Source organism: Salvia miltiorrhiza, chromosome 5, assembly GCF_028751815.1.
Source record: "Salvia miltiorrhiza cultivar Shanhuang (shh) chromosome 5, IMPLAD_Smil_shh, whole genome shotgun sequence".
Classification (NCBI taxonomy): domain Eukaryota; kingdom Viridiplantae; phylum Streptophyta; class Magnoliopsida; order Lamiales; family Lamiaceae; genus Salvia; species Salvia miltiorrhiza.
In genome coordinates, this window is record NC_080391.1 from 56,742,899 (window position 1) to 56,758,788 (window position 15,890).

General features: G+C 34.7%; 1 protein-coding gene across 1 annotated transcript; it reads right to left on the minus strand.

Annotated features, from left to right (window-relative positions):
• Positions 1-6,249: 6,249 nt before the first annotated feature.
• LOC131025355 (protein JINGUBANG-like) lies at positions 6,250-7,824 on the minus strand. Its single transcript, XM_057955088.1, has one exon. It carries the CDS (start codon positions 7,732-7,734, stop codon positions 6,460-6,462), a length of 1,275 nt encoding a protein of 424 aa, XP_057811071.1. The 5' UTR covers positions 7,735-7,824; the 3' UTR covers positions 6,250-6,459.
• Positions 7,825-15,890: the final 8,066 nt, after the last annotated feature.

Sequence of the window (15,890 nt, forward strand, 5' to 3'; positions counted from 1 at the left end):
ATGTTTTTATTTCATAGGCCAAATTTTAATTTTACTATATGAAAGTGGCCATATTTATATATTACCTCTAGTTCTATCTTCTACAAAAACAAAGTAATTTTCATTATTAATAGTTCACAATCTTATTTGAACTAGAGAATTGATTCAAACTGAGAATTAAAAATTAATTAATAGAGAAAAATTGGACAAAAAAAACATAAATTTAACAAATTAATATAAAAAAAGCCACTACAAAATGTTAAACAATTAACATTGATTCTTATTTGAACTAGAGAATTGATTCAAACTGAGAATTAAAAATTAATTAATATATAGAGAAAAATTGGACAAAAATTAACATAAATTTAACAAATTAATATAAAAGGCCACTACAAAATGTTAAACAATTAACATTGATTCTACTATTATCAAAATAATTAATGTGTTATGTTCTCATCTTATTTCTTTATATATATTTTAAACTTTATGAGAGTGTGGCTAGCTAGTCCAAGAAAATTGCCGATCTTGAGGAGACTATTGCAGCAAAGCATTCATATTTTGAGCTTTAAATTTTGGCTGTTTCTATTGTCTCAATTAGTGAATATATTTAATAGTTTGATATAAATAAATGAGAGCCACACATATATAGTATACATTGATGCAGAAAGCCCAATTCTCTGTGCACGAGCAAGCAAGTTGACAAGTTGGGAAAGTGCATCTATATCAAAACCTTAAAATATTGCCCTTGTTGATTGCATCAAAATTAATGTCGTATTTGTTGAGACGAAATAAGCATATTAATTATGATCATGTGATTTCTTGTGCAACCGGTTACACCATACAACTGAGTTGTATAGGATCTAGATCCTTATCCATACGGAGACCTATATAGATCGATATAGTAATTTCATATCAACTGATAGATACAATTCGATTGCACCATGCAACCGGTTGTACATGAGTTTTTGTGATTAATTATTCTTCACTCTTAAGCACCTTAATTAATAAATTCTGTATATGGATCATTTTGAATTTGTATGAGTGTGAAATGATCGCTTAAACAGTGTTTAATTAATAAGCGCACGTCAGTCATGACGATTAATTAGTATAAATGATTTCATTTGTATATTCCTTTTTGACGTGGATTATATATTAGTGATAAATAATTATTTTATGGTCTGCATATACAGCCAAAGCAAAGCGTTATAGTAGTAGCTTGCTATTAATTAAGGTCCACGTAATTAAATAATTATAGAATTTAATTAATGGATTGGACAAGTGATTTTCCATTTCAAAACATCTAGTTAGCACTAATTAATTAGTGTTATAATTAGTTTAGTACGAGATCGTATCATGCATTACGTGGTGCATGCATTTATATAATCGACAAAAGTCTTTTTAAGGATCTTGATTAACATTAATATTACTAGTTGTGGTCTAATCATATTTAGTACAAATTAATATTCCATCAAGTCGTTCATTCAAATTGCTCAAATTCGGTATATATCATGAATAAATAAAAAATTAAAAAGAATCAAGGGCATATACATAAGTTCTTTAGTTACATCATTACGACAATTAAAAAAAGATAGTAAAACGTAAACACAAAATCTCTTGGACAACTGGTTCTCTCTTGTTACAGTTTGGGAAATTGGTTGTGTGATCCATCTGTGTGTGTTAAGTTGTGATTTTGGCGTCTGAGTTGTATACTCAGAATTTTGTAGCTCGTTTTTGGGTTGCACCCCTCGTTCGTTTATTTTAATTTGATTTCACTTACCAAAATCTGTCCAGATCCAACTCATTTATTATATGTATTTGAGTTTGATAGTCCAAGACCTCCAGATAGATAAGGATATTGATCTTGACTAATCCGATTGTATCATATAATCGATTGTACAGGGTTAGGAGACTAACGTAAATATGTGGATACTATTATATGTAGTAAAATTGTAGGACACCTAATAAATTGAACCAAAGGATTGAAATGGTGACCACATCAAGTCATCAACATTCTCCAAAACTTTATTGAAATAAAATTCAAGTATTTTATTACCAATGTTCAAATTCAACTTGCCAAGTTGCCCAAAGGAGGATAAAAAGATAAAGATAAAGAAGAAAAATTAGATATCAATTTTATGCTTTTTTATTTTCAATTCATCCAAGATTTGCTGGCTTGTTTTTAAGCAAGAAAGAACTGAATGGAGCTATATATTGGTGTTTTAACTTTTTGCCACCAACTTTTGCAGTATGGGTAGGGTGCCCCCCCACCCCACCCATGGCCATTAATATTATAATGCCTTTGGCAATTTGGCATTTGCTGCAAAGAAATTTATGCGCAACAGCTAAGCTATGAGTCTACTTTGTGTATATATAGTGTCTACTTATAACAACTCAAACAAAATAAAATAAAATAAAATAAAATAAAATAAAATAAACATACCTACCAAAAGAATCTCTAGAAATTTCTACCACATCTTAGTCTCTTAGATGTGAAGAAAATGCAATATATGCGTATATAAGGTTGAAAATAAGTTCGAATTTACAATACTAGGTTGTAATATTAGATACAAGTAAAATACTCCTTAATTAATTAATGTTCATTTTGAAAGTATATTACTAGTATACATTGATGCATGTTATAATTTTTAATTTGATTGGTAGAATAGAACATGCATGGGGGAAATTTAGATAATTTAGATATAAGATAAAAAAGAGTATATATGACGGGGTAATTATCGTAATATATATTTTAAATTATATATTCTAGCAAATCATCATCATTAATATATTATTAAGGGATAAATATTGTCAAAAAGTACATAAATTATTATCGGATAGTATATAATTTCTGCACCAATTTTTTTTTCCTCCCACATTACTGGTTTTTTAACACATACTAATTTATAATATCATAACTGAAAAGGAACATTAATTAGTCAAAGTTAATTTATTAATTCAACTCAAAAAATGTTAGTTATTTATGAAAGTAAAAGGGCGATCTAAAAGCCTTGATTTGTCTTTATGGACGGCGTTTTCTAAAATTAATTAAGTTTGCAATTGCATGATATGCTAATGATATATATTAACCTTAAAAGCAGCAGTTAATCACGAAGATTAGCACGTGCTACCTAGTTATCTAATTTTGTCATTTAATCCTAACTAACATTAAAATTAATAACCCTTTGATCGGCTGATTCCGTAACTCACGTTACGCCCATTGTTTTGTTCGATGGTTACATTATTTTTTAATTTTTTTTACAAGTTGAATTTTGGAAAAAACTATACGCTATGAAAACAATCTTATAAGATTGGAAAAAACAAGAATTTGGATTTTATCGTTCCATAAACTACAAATTTAGAGCCTCCCACTAGCTAGATAGGTTCTTCATTGATGAGAGAGAACAATTAGCCTCCTTCACTATCTTTTAAAATTGGGAATTTAATGATAAATGCCAAGTGGGTGTATACCAATCTCTAACAATAAGTATGGAAGGAAATATATGGTATGATTTTATTTTTATTATTATTATTATTATTATTATTATTATTATTATTATTATTATTATTATTATTATTATTATTATTATTATTATTATTATTACACACGCACTTGCATTTGTTTGAGATATAATTAATAACAAAAATTGAGGATTTTTTTTTTGAAGTTACAAGAGGTATCTGAATACAATCAATTATGCAACTCGCATGCAGGCGGAACCTCAACACCATCCAATGATGGGAAAACATCACCGCACGCAGGTGAGAAACGCCATGCGTGTGGGACCTCAGCACCAAATAATATAATACAACACTACACGCAAGCAGTAATACAACACCACCTAAAGTGGGAAAACATCACCGCACGTAGGCGGGAATTGAACCCGAGATCTCTCACAAAGGAGAGTCTTTAGGTGCCTCAACTTTAGAAAAATTGAGGAATTAATTGATACTAGTATATGCCCATTCGTGCGATGCACGACAGACATCGAAATTAAATGATAAATTTAAATAATAAATAAAATAATAAAATAATATAAAAAATCCAAAATATGTTTTAAAAATAAATTATAATAATTCACATCAATTACTCAATAAAATTCTCAATTTAAAAATATAAATTTTCAATTTATACAAAGTGTACTGATATTATAGTTATTAAATAAATTTAAAAATTAATCGATAATGAAAATTTGCATTATGCATATTATTATATAGTATTATTAAGGGTTAATGCCGTGAAAAACCATGAACTTTGGTGCGATTTCCAAACTTTCCATGAATTATTTTTTTTATCAAATTTTCCATGAACTTAAGGGGTTGAACAATTTTTTCACGATTTTCAAAAATCCCCAAATTGAGTGCTGACATGGCGTAGCCGGCGGCGAAAAGAAACGACGTCGTTTAGTTGAGGGTAAAACGACGTCGTTTTGAGCTAAAACCTCTTTCTCTCGGTTGGAGGTCGAACTCGCCGCCGTGGCTGGTGGCGGTGGATCTGCGAGCATGCCAGGAGAGGCGGCGAAGCTACGGGGGTGGTTGGTGGCGGCAGATCTGCGAGCCCAACCATACCAGGGCTAGAGGCGGTGAATTTGCGAGTCCAACCATGCCAGGGGAGGCGGCGGAGCTACGGGGGTGGTTGGTGACGGCGAATCTGGTGATGTTGGTGGTGGAGGGCGATGGAGAGAGAGAGAGCGGTGGCGAGAGAGGGGGAGGTGTCGTGAGTCAAGATGAATGGGAAGATAAGGTTTGATTGCGTCTGCTGAAATTGGGAAGATAGCGGCGGTGGAGGCACAATGGAGCAGGTACGGCGGATGAGGTAGGGTTTTGGCCGCATCTACTGAAATTAGGCCCAGCGAGTCTTCGCGTCCCCTTCTCTCACAGCGGGTCTTCGTAATGATGATGGTGGAGGGCGGTGGAGAGAGAGAGGGCGGTAGAGGGGGTTCAATGCGGCGGAATCGCTGATTTGAAGAGGGTGGTGGTGCAGGTTTGGGGAGGAGGATTTTGGGGATTTCTTGTCGACGATCGGAAACGATCGAAGACGGCATAGCTCTTCGGAGGCGGTGCGAGCACAGCAGCGGCGCGAGGTCTGGAACAGCATAGCTCTTCGTGTCTGAGATCGAGCGAGGTGACCGTCGCGAAGGAGGAAGGCAGAGGTGGTGGTCGTCGGCGCTGCTTCGCCGGAGGAAGGCAGCGGTCCACCGGCCGACCTGGAGGAAGGGGAGGAAAAATAATCGATTTTCTATTTTTTTGTTTATTTTTTTTCCAAGTAGGAGGCCACATCAACTCAGTATTACCACGTAGGCGTCATGTCAGCTCGGTATTGCCACGTAGGCGCCAACTAAGACCGGACCTTCACCGGAGGTAAAAACCGTGGAAAAATTGTTCAGGCGTTTAAATTCATGGAAAATTTGATTAAAAAAATAGTTCATGGAAAGTTTGGAAATCGCACCAAAGTTCATGGTTTTTCACGGTATTAACCCTATTATTAATCATAATAAATATTTTTCATATATAAACATAAATAAAAATTTGTAAATTTTAATGAGGAGACAGAAAATAAAATATTTTAAATTTTTCATAACTTATTCATTTTAAATTCATTTTTGATAATTTTTATACTATATTAAATTTAAGATACATCTTGATTTTTTTTCATGAATCAAATTTGATGATGTTTAGAAAGATAATTAAATTATAAAAAAATAAAAAAGAAAAAATAGTAAAAATTTTGGTGGAAGAAGAGAGAGAAAAAGAGAAGGAAAACATGGAGAGAAAAAACTCCTCTTTTATATATTATATAGATTTTTTCTGAAATATATATAGATGAACATTAAGATACAAATATTTATCATCAAAACTTATACTATCCATAGTATTTTAGTTTCATATTAATGCATCGAGGAATATAATTGGCCAGTCGTGCCGGTCTAGATGAATGTTTAAATCCCGTCAGAAATAAATTATTTTTAAAATCATTTTGTGTCATATAAAATATGCTATTGGTTTAGAATATGAGATAGATTCCATGCACATTAAGCCTACATCTAATATATGAACCCATAATTGGAGTACTCATGAGATGACAATCAAAACCTATAACACACCACAAATTGAATCTAAGAACCATGCATATTATTCTTATTCCTATTAAGTGTGAATGTGATTTAAACACTTTCTAATATCATATTTATCAAGATTTACATATATATAAACCTATGGAACTCATTCAAAACTCGATTCAAAAATAAAAACAATGTGTGATTTAGAAATAGAATTAAAATTATGAGCTCGATGCTCCACTTATATTACTTTAATTAAATTCAAATCAAGAACCCCCGATCCAACATAGCAACGAAAATGCGATGGCAAAAATTTCCATACTCACATCAATTTCCGTTGTTAAGAAAAATTAATGACGGAACATCGACGAAAAACTAAAACCTATACAAAAAATTCATACAATCAAGAAAATTTACTATTGTATCAAAACCCAACTTCCCACACTCTAATCTCCCCATCAAAACTCCCACTAAACACCCTCACGCCGCCACCGTCTTCGCCGTCCTCCGCCGTGAGCGACCTCACCGGCGTCCGGTGCCCCTCGAGAACCGCCAAGCAGCAGAACCGGGCGTCGAAGCCGCGCTGCCAGATCCTGACCGTCCGATCGGCCGATCCGCTGATGAGCAGATCACGGACGTTGATCAAACACAAGATCGCCCTTGCATGGCCCCTCAACGCCCCCACCGCCGCCATGTGGCCGGCGCTGTCTTCTCTCTCCCACACCAAAATGGACCGGTCGCACGAACCGGAAAACAGAACCGACCCGTCCCGGTTCAGCGCCAGCGCGTTAACCGCCGATTTGTGCTTCTCCAGCGTCGCGATCGCCGCGTATTTCTCCGATTTCCCCTCTTTCTGCCACACTCTGATCTTCCGGTCGGCGGAGCCGGTGTAGATCAATCCGTCGGTGGATACCGCGACGGCGTTGATGGCGTCGTCGTGAGCTTTGTTGATTGATTGGAGGCAATTGAGATTTCGCGTGTTCCATATTTTGATGCTTCGGTCCCATGAAATCGACGCGATTAGGTTAACTTCGCGGCGGTGGTCGTCGATTGCGGCGAGGCCGGAGACGGCGTCGTGGTGCTGGATCCAGAGGCGCTGCTTGTGGCGGCGGACGCGGACGTAGTTTTGGGGGAGGATGAAGCGGCGGAGGCGGTCCTCGAGCGTGGGGAGGGTGGCGACGAGCTTGTGTTTCTTCTGATCGTTGAGTTTCCAGACGCGGATTTTGCAGTCCTGGTGCGCGGTGAGGATCCTGCCGCCGCGGAAGGCGATGGATTTGGCGGCGCCGGTGGCGTCGGAGGCGGCGTTGAAGGTGTCGAGCAAGGTGTTGGTGAGGGTCTCGTAGACGTGGATTTGGTCGCCGAGGGCGGCGTAGAGGAGGCGGTTGTGGAGGGCGAGGAAGTGGACGTGGGCGCGGCCGCGGAGGGGGAGGAGGGCGGCGGCGGAGGTGGTGGCGGAGGGGTTGAGGGGGGAGAGGGTGAGTTTTTGGAGGGAAGGGAGGGAGGGGAGGGTGAGGAGAGAGAGGTTGGATTGGATGCTGCTGTTGGTTTGGGAGTTATCGGAGTAGCTGCTGCTGCTGGTGTCGGAGAAGAGGGATTTTGGTGGAGGGAATAGGGTTAGTGGCGGAGATGGGGCGGCGGCGTCGGAGGTGGCGATGCAGGTGGCGGAGGAGCATGTTGATAGCCAAGATCGGACCTTCATTTTTATTTGCTGCCGGCGGAGAGAGAGAGAGTGTGTTTTGGAGTGCTAATATGGACTATAGGAGAGACAAAGAAAGGGTTGATATGTATGTATATATATATATATATATATAGTACTTCTATATTCAGAGTATTATGGGAATATGGGAACATCCAAATAATAATAATAATAATAATAATAATACTCCCTCCGTCCCAGCTTTTTGTATCCACTTTTAGTTGTATTTTACAACTAAAAGTGGATACAAAAAGCTGGAACGGAGGGAGTAATATATTTACTAGTATTAGTTTCACGATCGAAGGATCAAAAATAATTCTTATGTTCAAAATTTAAATAAGACTTTTTATTTGAACTTCTTCATAATATAAGAGTTATTAGATGTAATATGAAAAAAAATACTTAGGGAACGTTTACTTTGAAGGATTAGTCTTGATAGATAAAAATAGTAAGATTAATCCGTAATTTAGATCCCATCATCTCCAAATATTTTAGCCAATGAGACTTTGCTCTAGTGGCAAAGTTGAGGAACCCAAAGACTAAGACTCTCCTTTTTGAGAGGTCATGGTGATGTATTGTTGTATTATATTACTATAAACTAATTTTGCTTGATTCTTATCATATTAAAAAGATGAGATTGGAGAAATCGTATTATTAAGAATAAAAATACTCAATCAGATGATATCTCCTCCCTAAACAGATTGTGCGTATGGACCTAACATATGATTAAGTTAAATTAATTTTCTTATTGAAACATACTAGAAAAAAATGCTAATCAATGTAAAATGAAGGCTTTTGGGCGGCATTTGGGCCTGTGCCTTTAAATAGGGAGGTTTTTTGAATTTCGAGGAGCTATTTTCTCAGTCAATAATCAAAATCGCCGACTTCGTTGATTTATTAACCAAGTTGAGTTTATGGTATTTCATAATACACATCTTATAATTAATTGACACTATGCACAATTCCTAGGATTTCCTAATTAATTAGGTTTATGCTATAAATATTATTGATCGTGGAATATCTCTCAGAATTTGGGACTCTTCAGCTTGACCGAAAACGAATTTTTAGCAACGAGTTAATTTAGTTAATGTCAGTCGTAAAAACGAGGGTTTTTTTTTTTTTTTTTTTTTATAAATATTCTCACAAGGTGCAGTTTAATTGGTGAATGAATTATTCCATGATGAAAGATTCAAGTGTGTCACTTGTCCATCAAGTTAATATATGGGCAAATAGCATCAAAATTCACGAATTTTTATCCGATTCTCGTTTTTTTTCACGACTTTTAAAAGTTAGATAAAAAATACACAATCTTTTGATAAATTCTGATTTTTTCCACGATGAATTTTTCCAGCAAAAATCAAAGCTGACGTAGCTTGATAATGCTGATTAGGATACGGCGTCGTTACAATTTAAATTAAAATGTCGTTTTATCATAAAATTTTAAACCTGCCCTAATTTTATATTCTAATAATTGTATCTCTCTCTGATTTATCTTCTTGGAAAGAAGCATTCATCATGTTGTTTTTCATCCACCAATCCTCTGGCTCTTAGATGCTCCAAGGCATTGTCCATTTCAAGCTTCAACTTCTGAAAACAGAGCTTGTAATACGACGTAAGCTCCGAATCGATCCATTTGCATAATTTATGAGTTGCAACCAATTTCTACCGTTTTTAACACAAAACAGAAGTGTTTTTACCAGCTGGAAACGACGTCGTTTGATTCGCCGGACGACGTTGCCATGTTGGAAATTATGAGTGCCACCTAAGCTTTAAATTGGGCAAAATTAACAATCGTGGGAAAAATCAGAATCAATCAAAAGGTTGTATTGTCTAACTTTTAAAAGTCGTGGAAAAAATAAGAATCGGGTAAAAGTTCGTGAATTTTGACGCTATTTGCCCTTAATATATCCACATCAAAAATAATATATTATTGAAATAAATTAAATAATTACAAAGTAATTTAAATCCACCGAATTACAGATAGCTAAGTGTGAAATTATTCTTGTTCATTCCTCAATGACATCTAAGTTTTTGGCTTAGTCAAAATGTCTGCCGACTTGAAACAATATATAAAACAGATAGTTATATCTGAACGCACCTTGTCTGAATGTTCAAAACAAGAATATGTTTCTTGAAATTCAATTCAGACAGCAATATATATAATTATATAATGTTTAACACCTTGTTCCTTGGCTTTAACATATGGCAACGATAAATAATGATACCAACTTGCTAAAGAAAAATTCTGTTTCACCATCATGAATGCACGTCACATATAGTATCAAATATCTAAGATATAAATTGATATGCGTTATCAATTTCTCTAACACAAACCACTATCATAATTCATAAACTAAGATAAATGAAATAATTAAGTGTTCCCGCTACATTAAAAGGTACCAAAAAATTTACTTTTTTGGATGAATTCAAGATTTACGGTTGATTCATCACCTTGTTGGATGAATTCATGATCCCGAGTTCGAATCTCATAAATAACAAAAAAATTATTCTTCGCAATTCATACATTTACACAGCGAATTCATACGTGTTCTGCATAAAATTCATACATTTTAGTTAATTCGTATTTTATATGTTAGTGTTTATACCGTAGCCCTCTCCTATATATATACACTAACTTTTCTTGGATTGAAATAATAAGAAGAGATTGATGTTGCATGATGCTGCAATAGAGGATCCAAACTCCATAAAATTCAAGAATTCATCCTCTCTTTTTTTTTTACTTTGGGTGAGGGGGAGCGGTGGAGTTTGAACCCTGGACCTCATTGTTCGTAGACAAGAGTTCGTATCGTTTGGTGTTTCCTTGGGAACTTCAAAACACATGTGAGAGTTCATATATATATATATATATATATATATATATATATATATATAGGGGAAGGCTAAAATAAGAACGCTTATTAAAATATAAATTAAGAACCATTTTCAGCCCTTAGATCATCAAGATCTACGGTTGATTCATCACCTTGTTGGATATATTCATGGTCATGAGTTCGAATCCCAAAGGTAGCAAAAAAATATTTTTTTGATATTCATACCTTTATACAGTTTATTCATGCGTGTTATACATAAAATTCATGCATTTTTGCTGGTTCGTAATTCTTAAAATAAGGGTGGTTTATTGAATAACCGCCCCCTATATATATATATATATAGGCAAAGGTTCAATGAAGAAGGCCTAAATGTAAGAAAGAAGAGAGAAGAAATCTTGGCCCTTCATCTTACTTAATCTGATGGTCTATATTTGTCATTAATTCGGCAGCCTCTAATGAATTAGAGGATATGATAGTAAATTACACATAATCTATCTATTATATAATAGGATTAAGCCTTAACCTATGTGGCATATCTAAAATCTCACCATTACAAAATTTACCATATATAATCTTCATCATTTATTAATTAATTAACCATTACATTCTATATTATATAATAGGATTAAGCCTTAACCTATGTGGCATATCTAAAATCTCACCATTACAAAATTTACCATATATAATCTTCATCATTTATTAATTGATTAACCATTACATTCTATATAAAAATTCATTAATCATAATAAATATAATTAATAATAAATGTATATATATAATAATATTAACATTACATATAATCTAAATTAATAAATTTTATTATTTATTTTTTCTCCATTACATTCTATATAAAGATTCATTAATCATAATAAATATAATTAATAATAAATGTATATATATAATAATATTAACATTACATATAATCTAAACTAATAAATTTTATTATTTATTTTTTCTAGATAAAAATTAGATTTATATGTCTGATAAGAAAAAAATTATAATCTATATACGATAACTTATTTTAATTGAATGTTAGTGATTAGATGTATATTTGTTATTAATTTTATATTTCTCAATAGCGTACATATTATATGTATATGTTGCAATATTATTTTATTAAAAGCGGTATTTTATAAAAGAAAAAACAAAGGAAGAACAAACCCATGAAGGCACAGAGACGCCAACTATGGGACGAGTGTACTTGACAAGAGCAGAACAAAAAAGCAAACGAGCGGAAGGAAACACTTCAGGAACTCCGGCCTCACCATCGTTCCCAAGTAAATCCGGCTCAAACAAACAAAAGACAAAGACCAAAGAACCCAAGCAGCCATGAAGCAGGCCAAGACGGGCACGGAACAACAACAATCACAAGCACCCCTAACGGGACTTAGATGCGACGAAGATGACTATGGCTCGCGATGTCTCGGATGACAGCGTCCTCAATGACCTCAATCCCATTGCTCCAAAAACCCTCTTGTCTCGCAGGGTTTGCCATAATGTCCGCCACAACGTTCCCCTCCCGATAAATATGCGAAACCCGAAAAGTGATCTCATGTAAGCGAGCTAACGTCTCCTTCCAATAACTGATGAAACGCCAAGGAACCTCCATCGATCGCTGCTGTAGGAGACGAACAACATATGAGGAGTCCGCCTCGAGCCAGAGCTTGCGCCATCCTCGGTTATAAGCTATCGCAATGGCAGTGATCGCCGCAAGTAGCTCAGCTTCAAAAGCGAAGCCCGATCCTCCCTTTGTGTGGAAACACCCCTGAACAGTTGCAGCGTGGTCTCTGAACACTCCACCACCAGCAATTAAACCTGGTGAGCCGGACGCAGAGCCGTCCGTATTTACTTTGATCCAACCGTATATGTTGCAATATATTATATTGTATATATATATATATATATATAATATTTATATTCTTAATTTTCAATAAAATTAATTTTAAATTAAGTTTGAATTGAGACATGAACGTATATGTAAATTATAAACGGGTCCGGTCATTGATTTACATGTTTGCATAATAAGGCACAAATTCTATAAACTGATTAATTTAAAACAAAATCTTATTTTATGTCTATCAAAATAATTAAAATTTTATTTTTATTTTTTATAAAATAAATCCATACATTTTATTTATATAGGGAAGAAAAATATATTTTTCATTTATGCAAACTTTATTTGTTTCTGTTCGTCCATTACTATAATAATAATAATAATAATAATAATAATAATAATAATAATAATAATAATAATAATAATAATAATAATAATAATAATAATAATAATCTATTCTATAATACGATTAGACCTTAGCCTACGTGGCAGGCCTCAAATTCTTTCTTTTCAATCTCAATCTCCAACGTGGCATTTGAGAATCCAATCTATATATTCTCATTCTCACTTTTAAAACAAAAGTCACGCCTCCCTCTTCCTCACCCCATCGCCGTCGTCCCTGAATCCGGTCGGCGTCGTCTCCCCCTTCACTGTCTCTCTCTTCTCTCAATCCTTTTCTCTCTCTAAAGTCGATTGCACACTCAAATCGAGCCCTAATTCCCCCCTTAAACTGCCCGCCTCTCTCTCCCTCTAAATTCCGGCGGCGTCGCCGTCCTAAGGGCAGCGTTGCTCCGCCTCATCTCTGACTCCCTCTTCCATTCCTTAATTAGTTCGATTCTGTTTCCACTTCTTAAACCCATGAGAATTCTCCATTCGAAGCAATTAATACAAGAGCCCTAAGATTTCTTTTTCCTATAATAACCTTAGTTAATAATGATTTACGTTTCATCGTGTTTTTTCAGCCAACACAAGGTACTTTTGTTCATCTTTTGTTGTGTTTAGGGAGCAAAGCAAACCTTTTGCTGTGTAATTTTAGTGCTTCGTATTTGAATAAAATTTGTTTCTGACTTGTGAAAGATATGTTATAAGCCTTTCGATGGAATATGTAAATTACAGTTGATTGGGTCCATATAATACATTTTGAGTTGCCAGAGTAAAGCTTCCAGAGCAGAGCTTCCAGAGCAGAGTTGCCATAGTAGAGCTTCCAGAGCAGAGTTGCCAGAGCCAGAGCTAACCAGAGCAGAGCTTCCAGAGCAGAGGGTCAGAGCCACGTTGCCAGAGCAGAGATGCCAGAGCAGAGATGCCAAAGACAGTGCTAACCAGAGCAGAGTTGCTAGAGCAGAGCTGACAGAGCCAGAGCTAACCAGAGCAGAGGTTCCAGAGCAGAGGGCCAGAGCCAAGTTGCCAGAGCAGAGATGCCAGAGCAGAGCTGCCAGTGCAGAGATTCTAGAGCTAAGTCATTAAAGTCAGAGTCAGAGCCAGAGCCAAGTCGCCAGATCCAGAGTCAGAGCTAAGTCATTAGAGTCAGAGTCAGAGCCAGAGCCAAATCGCCAGATCCAGAGTCAGAGCTAAGTCATTAGAGTCAGAGTCAGAGCCAGAGCCAGAGCCAAATCGCCAGATCCAGAGTCAGAGCTAAGCTATTGGAGCCAGAGCGCGGAGCCACACGTTAGAGATAATTCGCCAGAAGGCGTAGCTACTTAGCAGAGTGGAGCCAAAGAGTAGAAGTCTGCCCCAATGAAGAAAATCCAGAGCTACTAGACAGAGCGGGATGATGAGGACAGAATCCAGCTCTGTAATTAGGGGACAACGACCTGACAAGTTATAATCTAATAATAGCCTTAATTAGTTTAATGGCGAGCATGCAGAATAGATGACCAGACGAATTTACTACTTTACCCCGACTGTAATGCCTATAAATACCTACGATGATGAAATAAAGCACACGGTCTCTCTTTTACTGCTTTAAGAACTCTTCTCTTTCCTTTCTCTCTAGAGTTTGAACTAATAAAATTACATATATAAATAAAATATCTAAATTGTTAGAGTTATGTTTGTTAGATAGTTGACAATTGGAGTCATGGTTGAATATAATTTCATATTTGATGATGCTCTCTGAAACTCTAGATGAGATGATGCTCAAAACTCCAGACAAGATGATGCTCTTTCAAGTTTTAGACGAGATGATTCTCTTTCAAGTTTCAGACAAAATGATGCTCAGAAGTTAGAGGTGATATGTCAAGTTTGCGACGAGCTGATGCCCACAACTTGGTTGGTCTTAAAACTCCAAATGATACGATGTTCGATAAATCAGTTATGGTCTTTTAAATATCAGGCGAGATTATTTTCATAATTAGTTATCTTTTAGAAGTTCGGAATTATATGATACCTATGTCAAATTTATATGTATTTCTACTCTTTGTTTTCTTACGCGTCAACTTTTTATAAAATTTCATATGAAAACTAATGGGTATTTTTATGATCTCAACAAAATTAATAATTTAATTGCTAAAAGTTGTTGACATTAATATAATTTAAAATGTATTACTAATTTAATTTAATTAATTATATAAATAATTTACATAAAAAATTATTTTATATAATTATCATAAGAATAACATAAAATATATAAATTACAAGAAAATATGTATCCGTCGAATTTCGACGGGTAATACACTAGTATAAGTTAATTGCCATAATCAGGAGTGAGAAAATCGTGCTAATCTTTATATATATGTCAAAAGATTCAGTTAATGTGGCCTATTTTTTTATATTTAATATATTTTCCCTTTTTTCATGAATACAATTACACGAAATCCCTTTCGTTAGTGCGGCCGTGGGTCGTTTCATTATATTCAACAAATCTTTTAACTAATTAAAATACTAATAACAAGGCAAGCAATGATTACTATGAATAATAAAATTACACTATTACAAATTCTGAAAAAGGAAACTAAAAAAAATAGTTACATAATCAAACGAACACATCAATTGCAATATTAAACTAAATAAAGAAAATAGTTATATCCTTTAAACTTTTATGAACAAATCTCATTTTTTAGATGAACATAACTCAATTTTTTCAATGAGTAGTGTAGTAACGATAATGAACATATTTTATTAATTTGATGAACATATATTTACTAATTTGAACATAATTTGTTGAACAAATAGTTATATCATTTTAACTTCGCTAGATTTTTTCCCAAATTGATAAAATTATATTTTCGTTTAGTATAATGAATTTTTAATACGTTTTGTATGAACAAATAGTCATATCCTTTGAACTTTGATAAACAAATCTCATTTTCTAAATGAACATACCTCGATTTTTGCAATGAATAATTTATTAATTAAGATGAACATATTTTATTGATTTGATGAACATATTTTACTAATTTGAACGTAATTTGTCGAACAAATAGTTATATTATTTTAATTTTGCTAGATTTTTCCCGGAATGATGAAATTATATTTTCGTTTAGTATAATGAATTT

Excerpts from the sequence above, each read along its gene's own strand:
- LOC131025355 (XM_057955088.1), bottom strand. The coding sequence starts at position 7,734 with ATGAAGGTCCGATCTTGGCTATCAACATGCTCCTCCGCCACCTGCATC.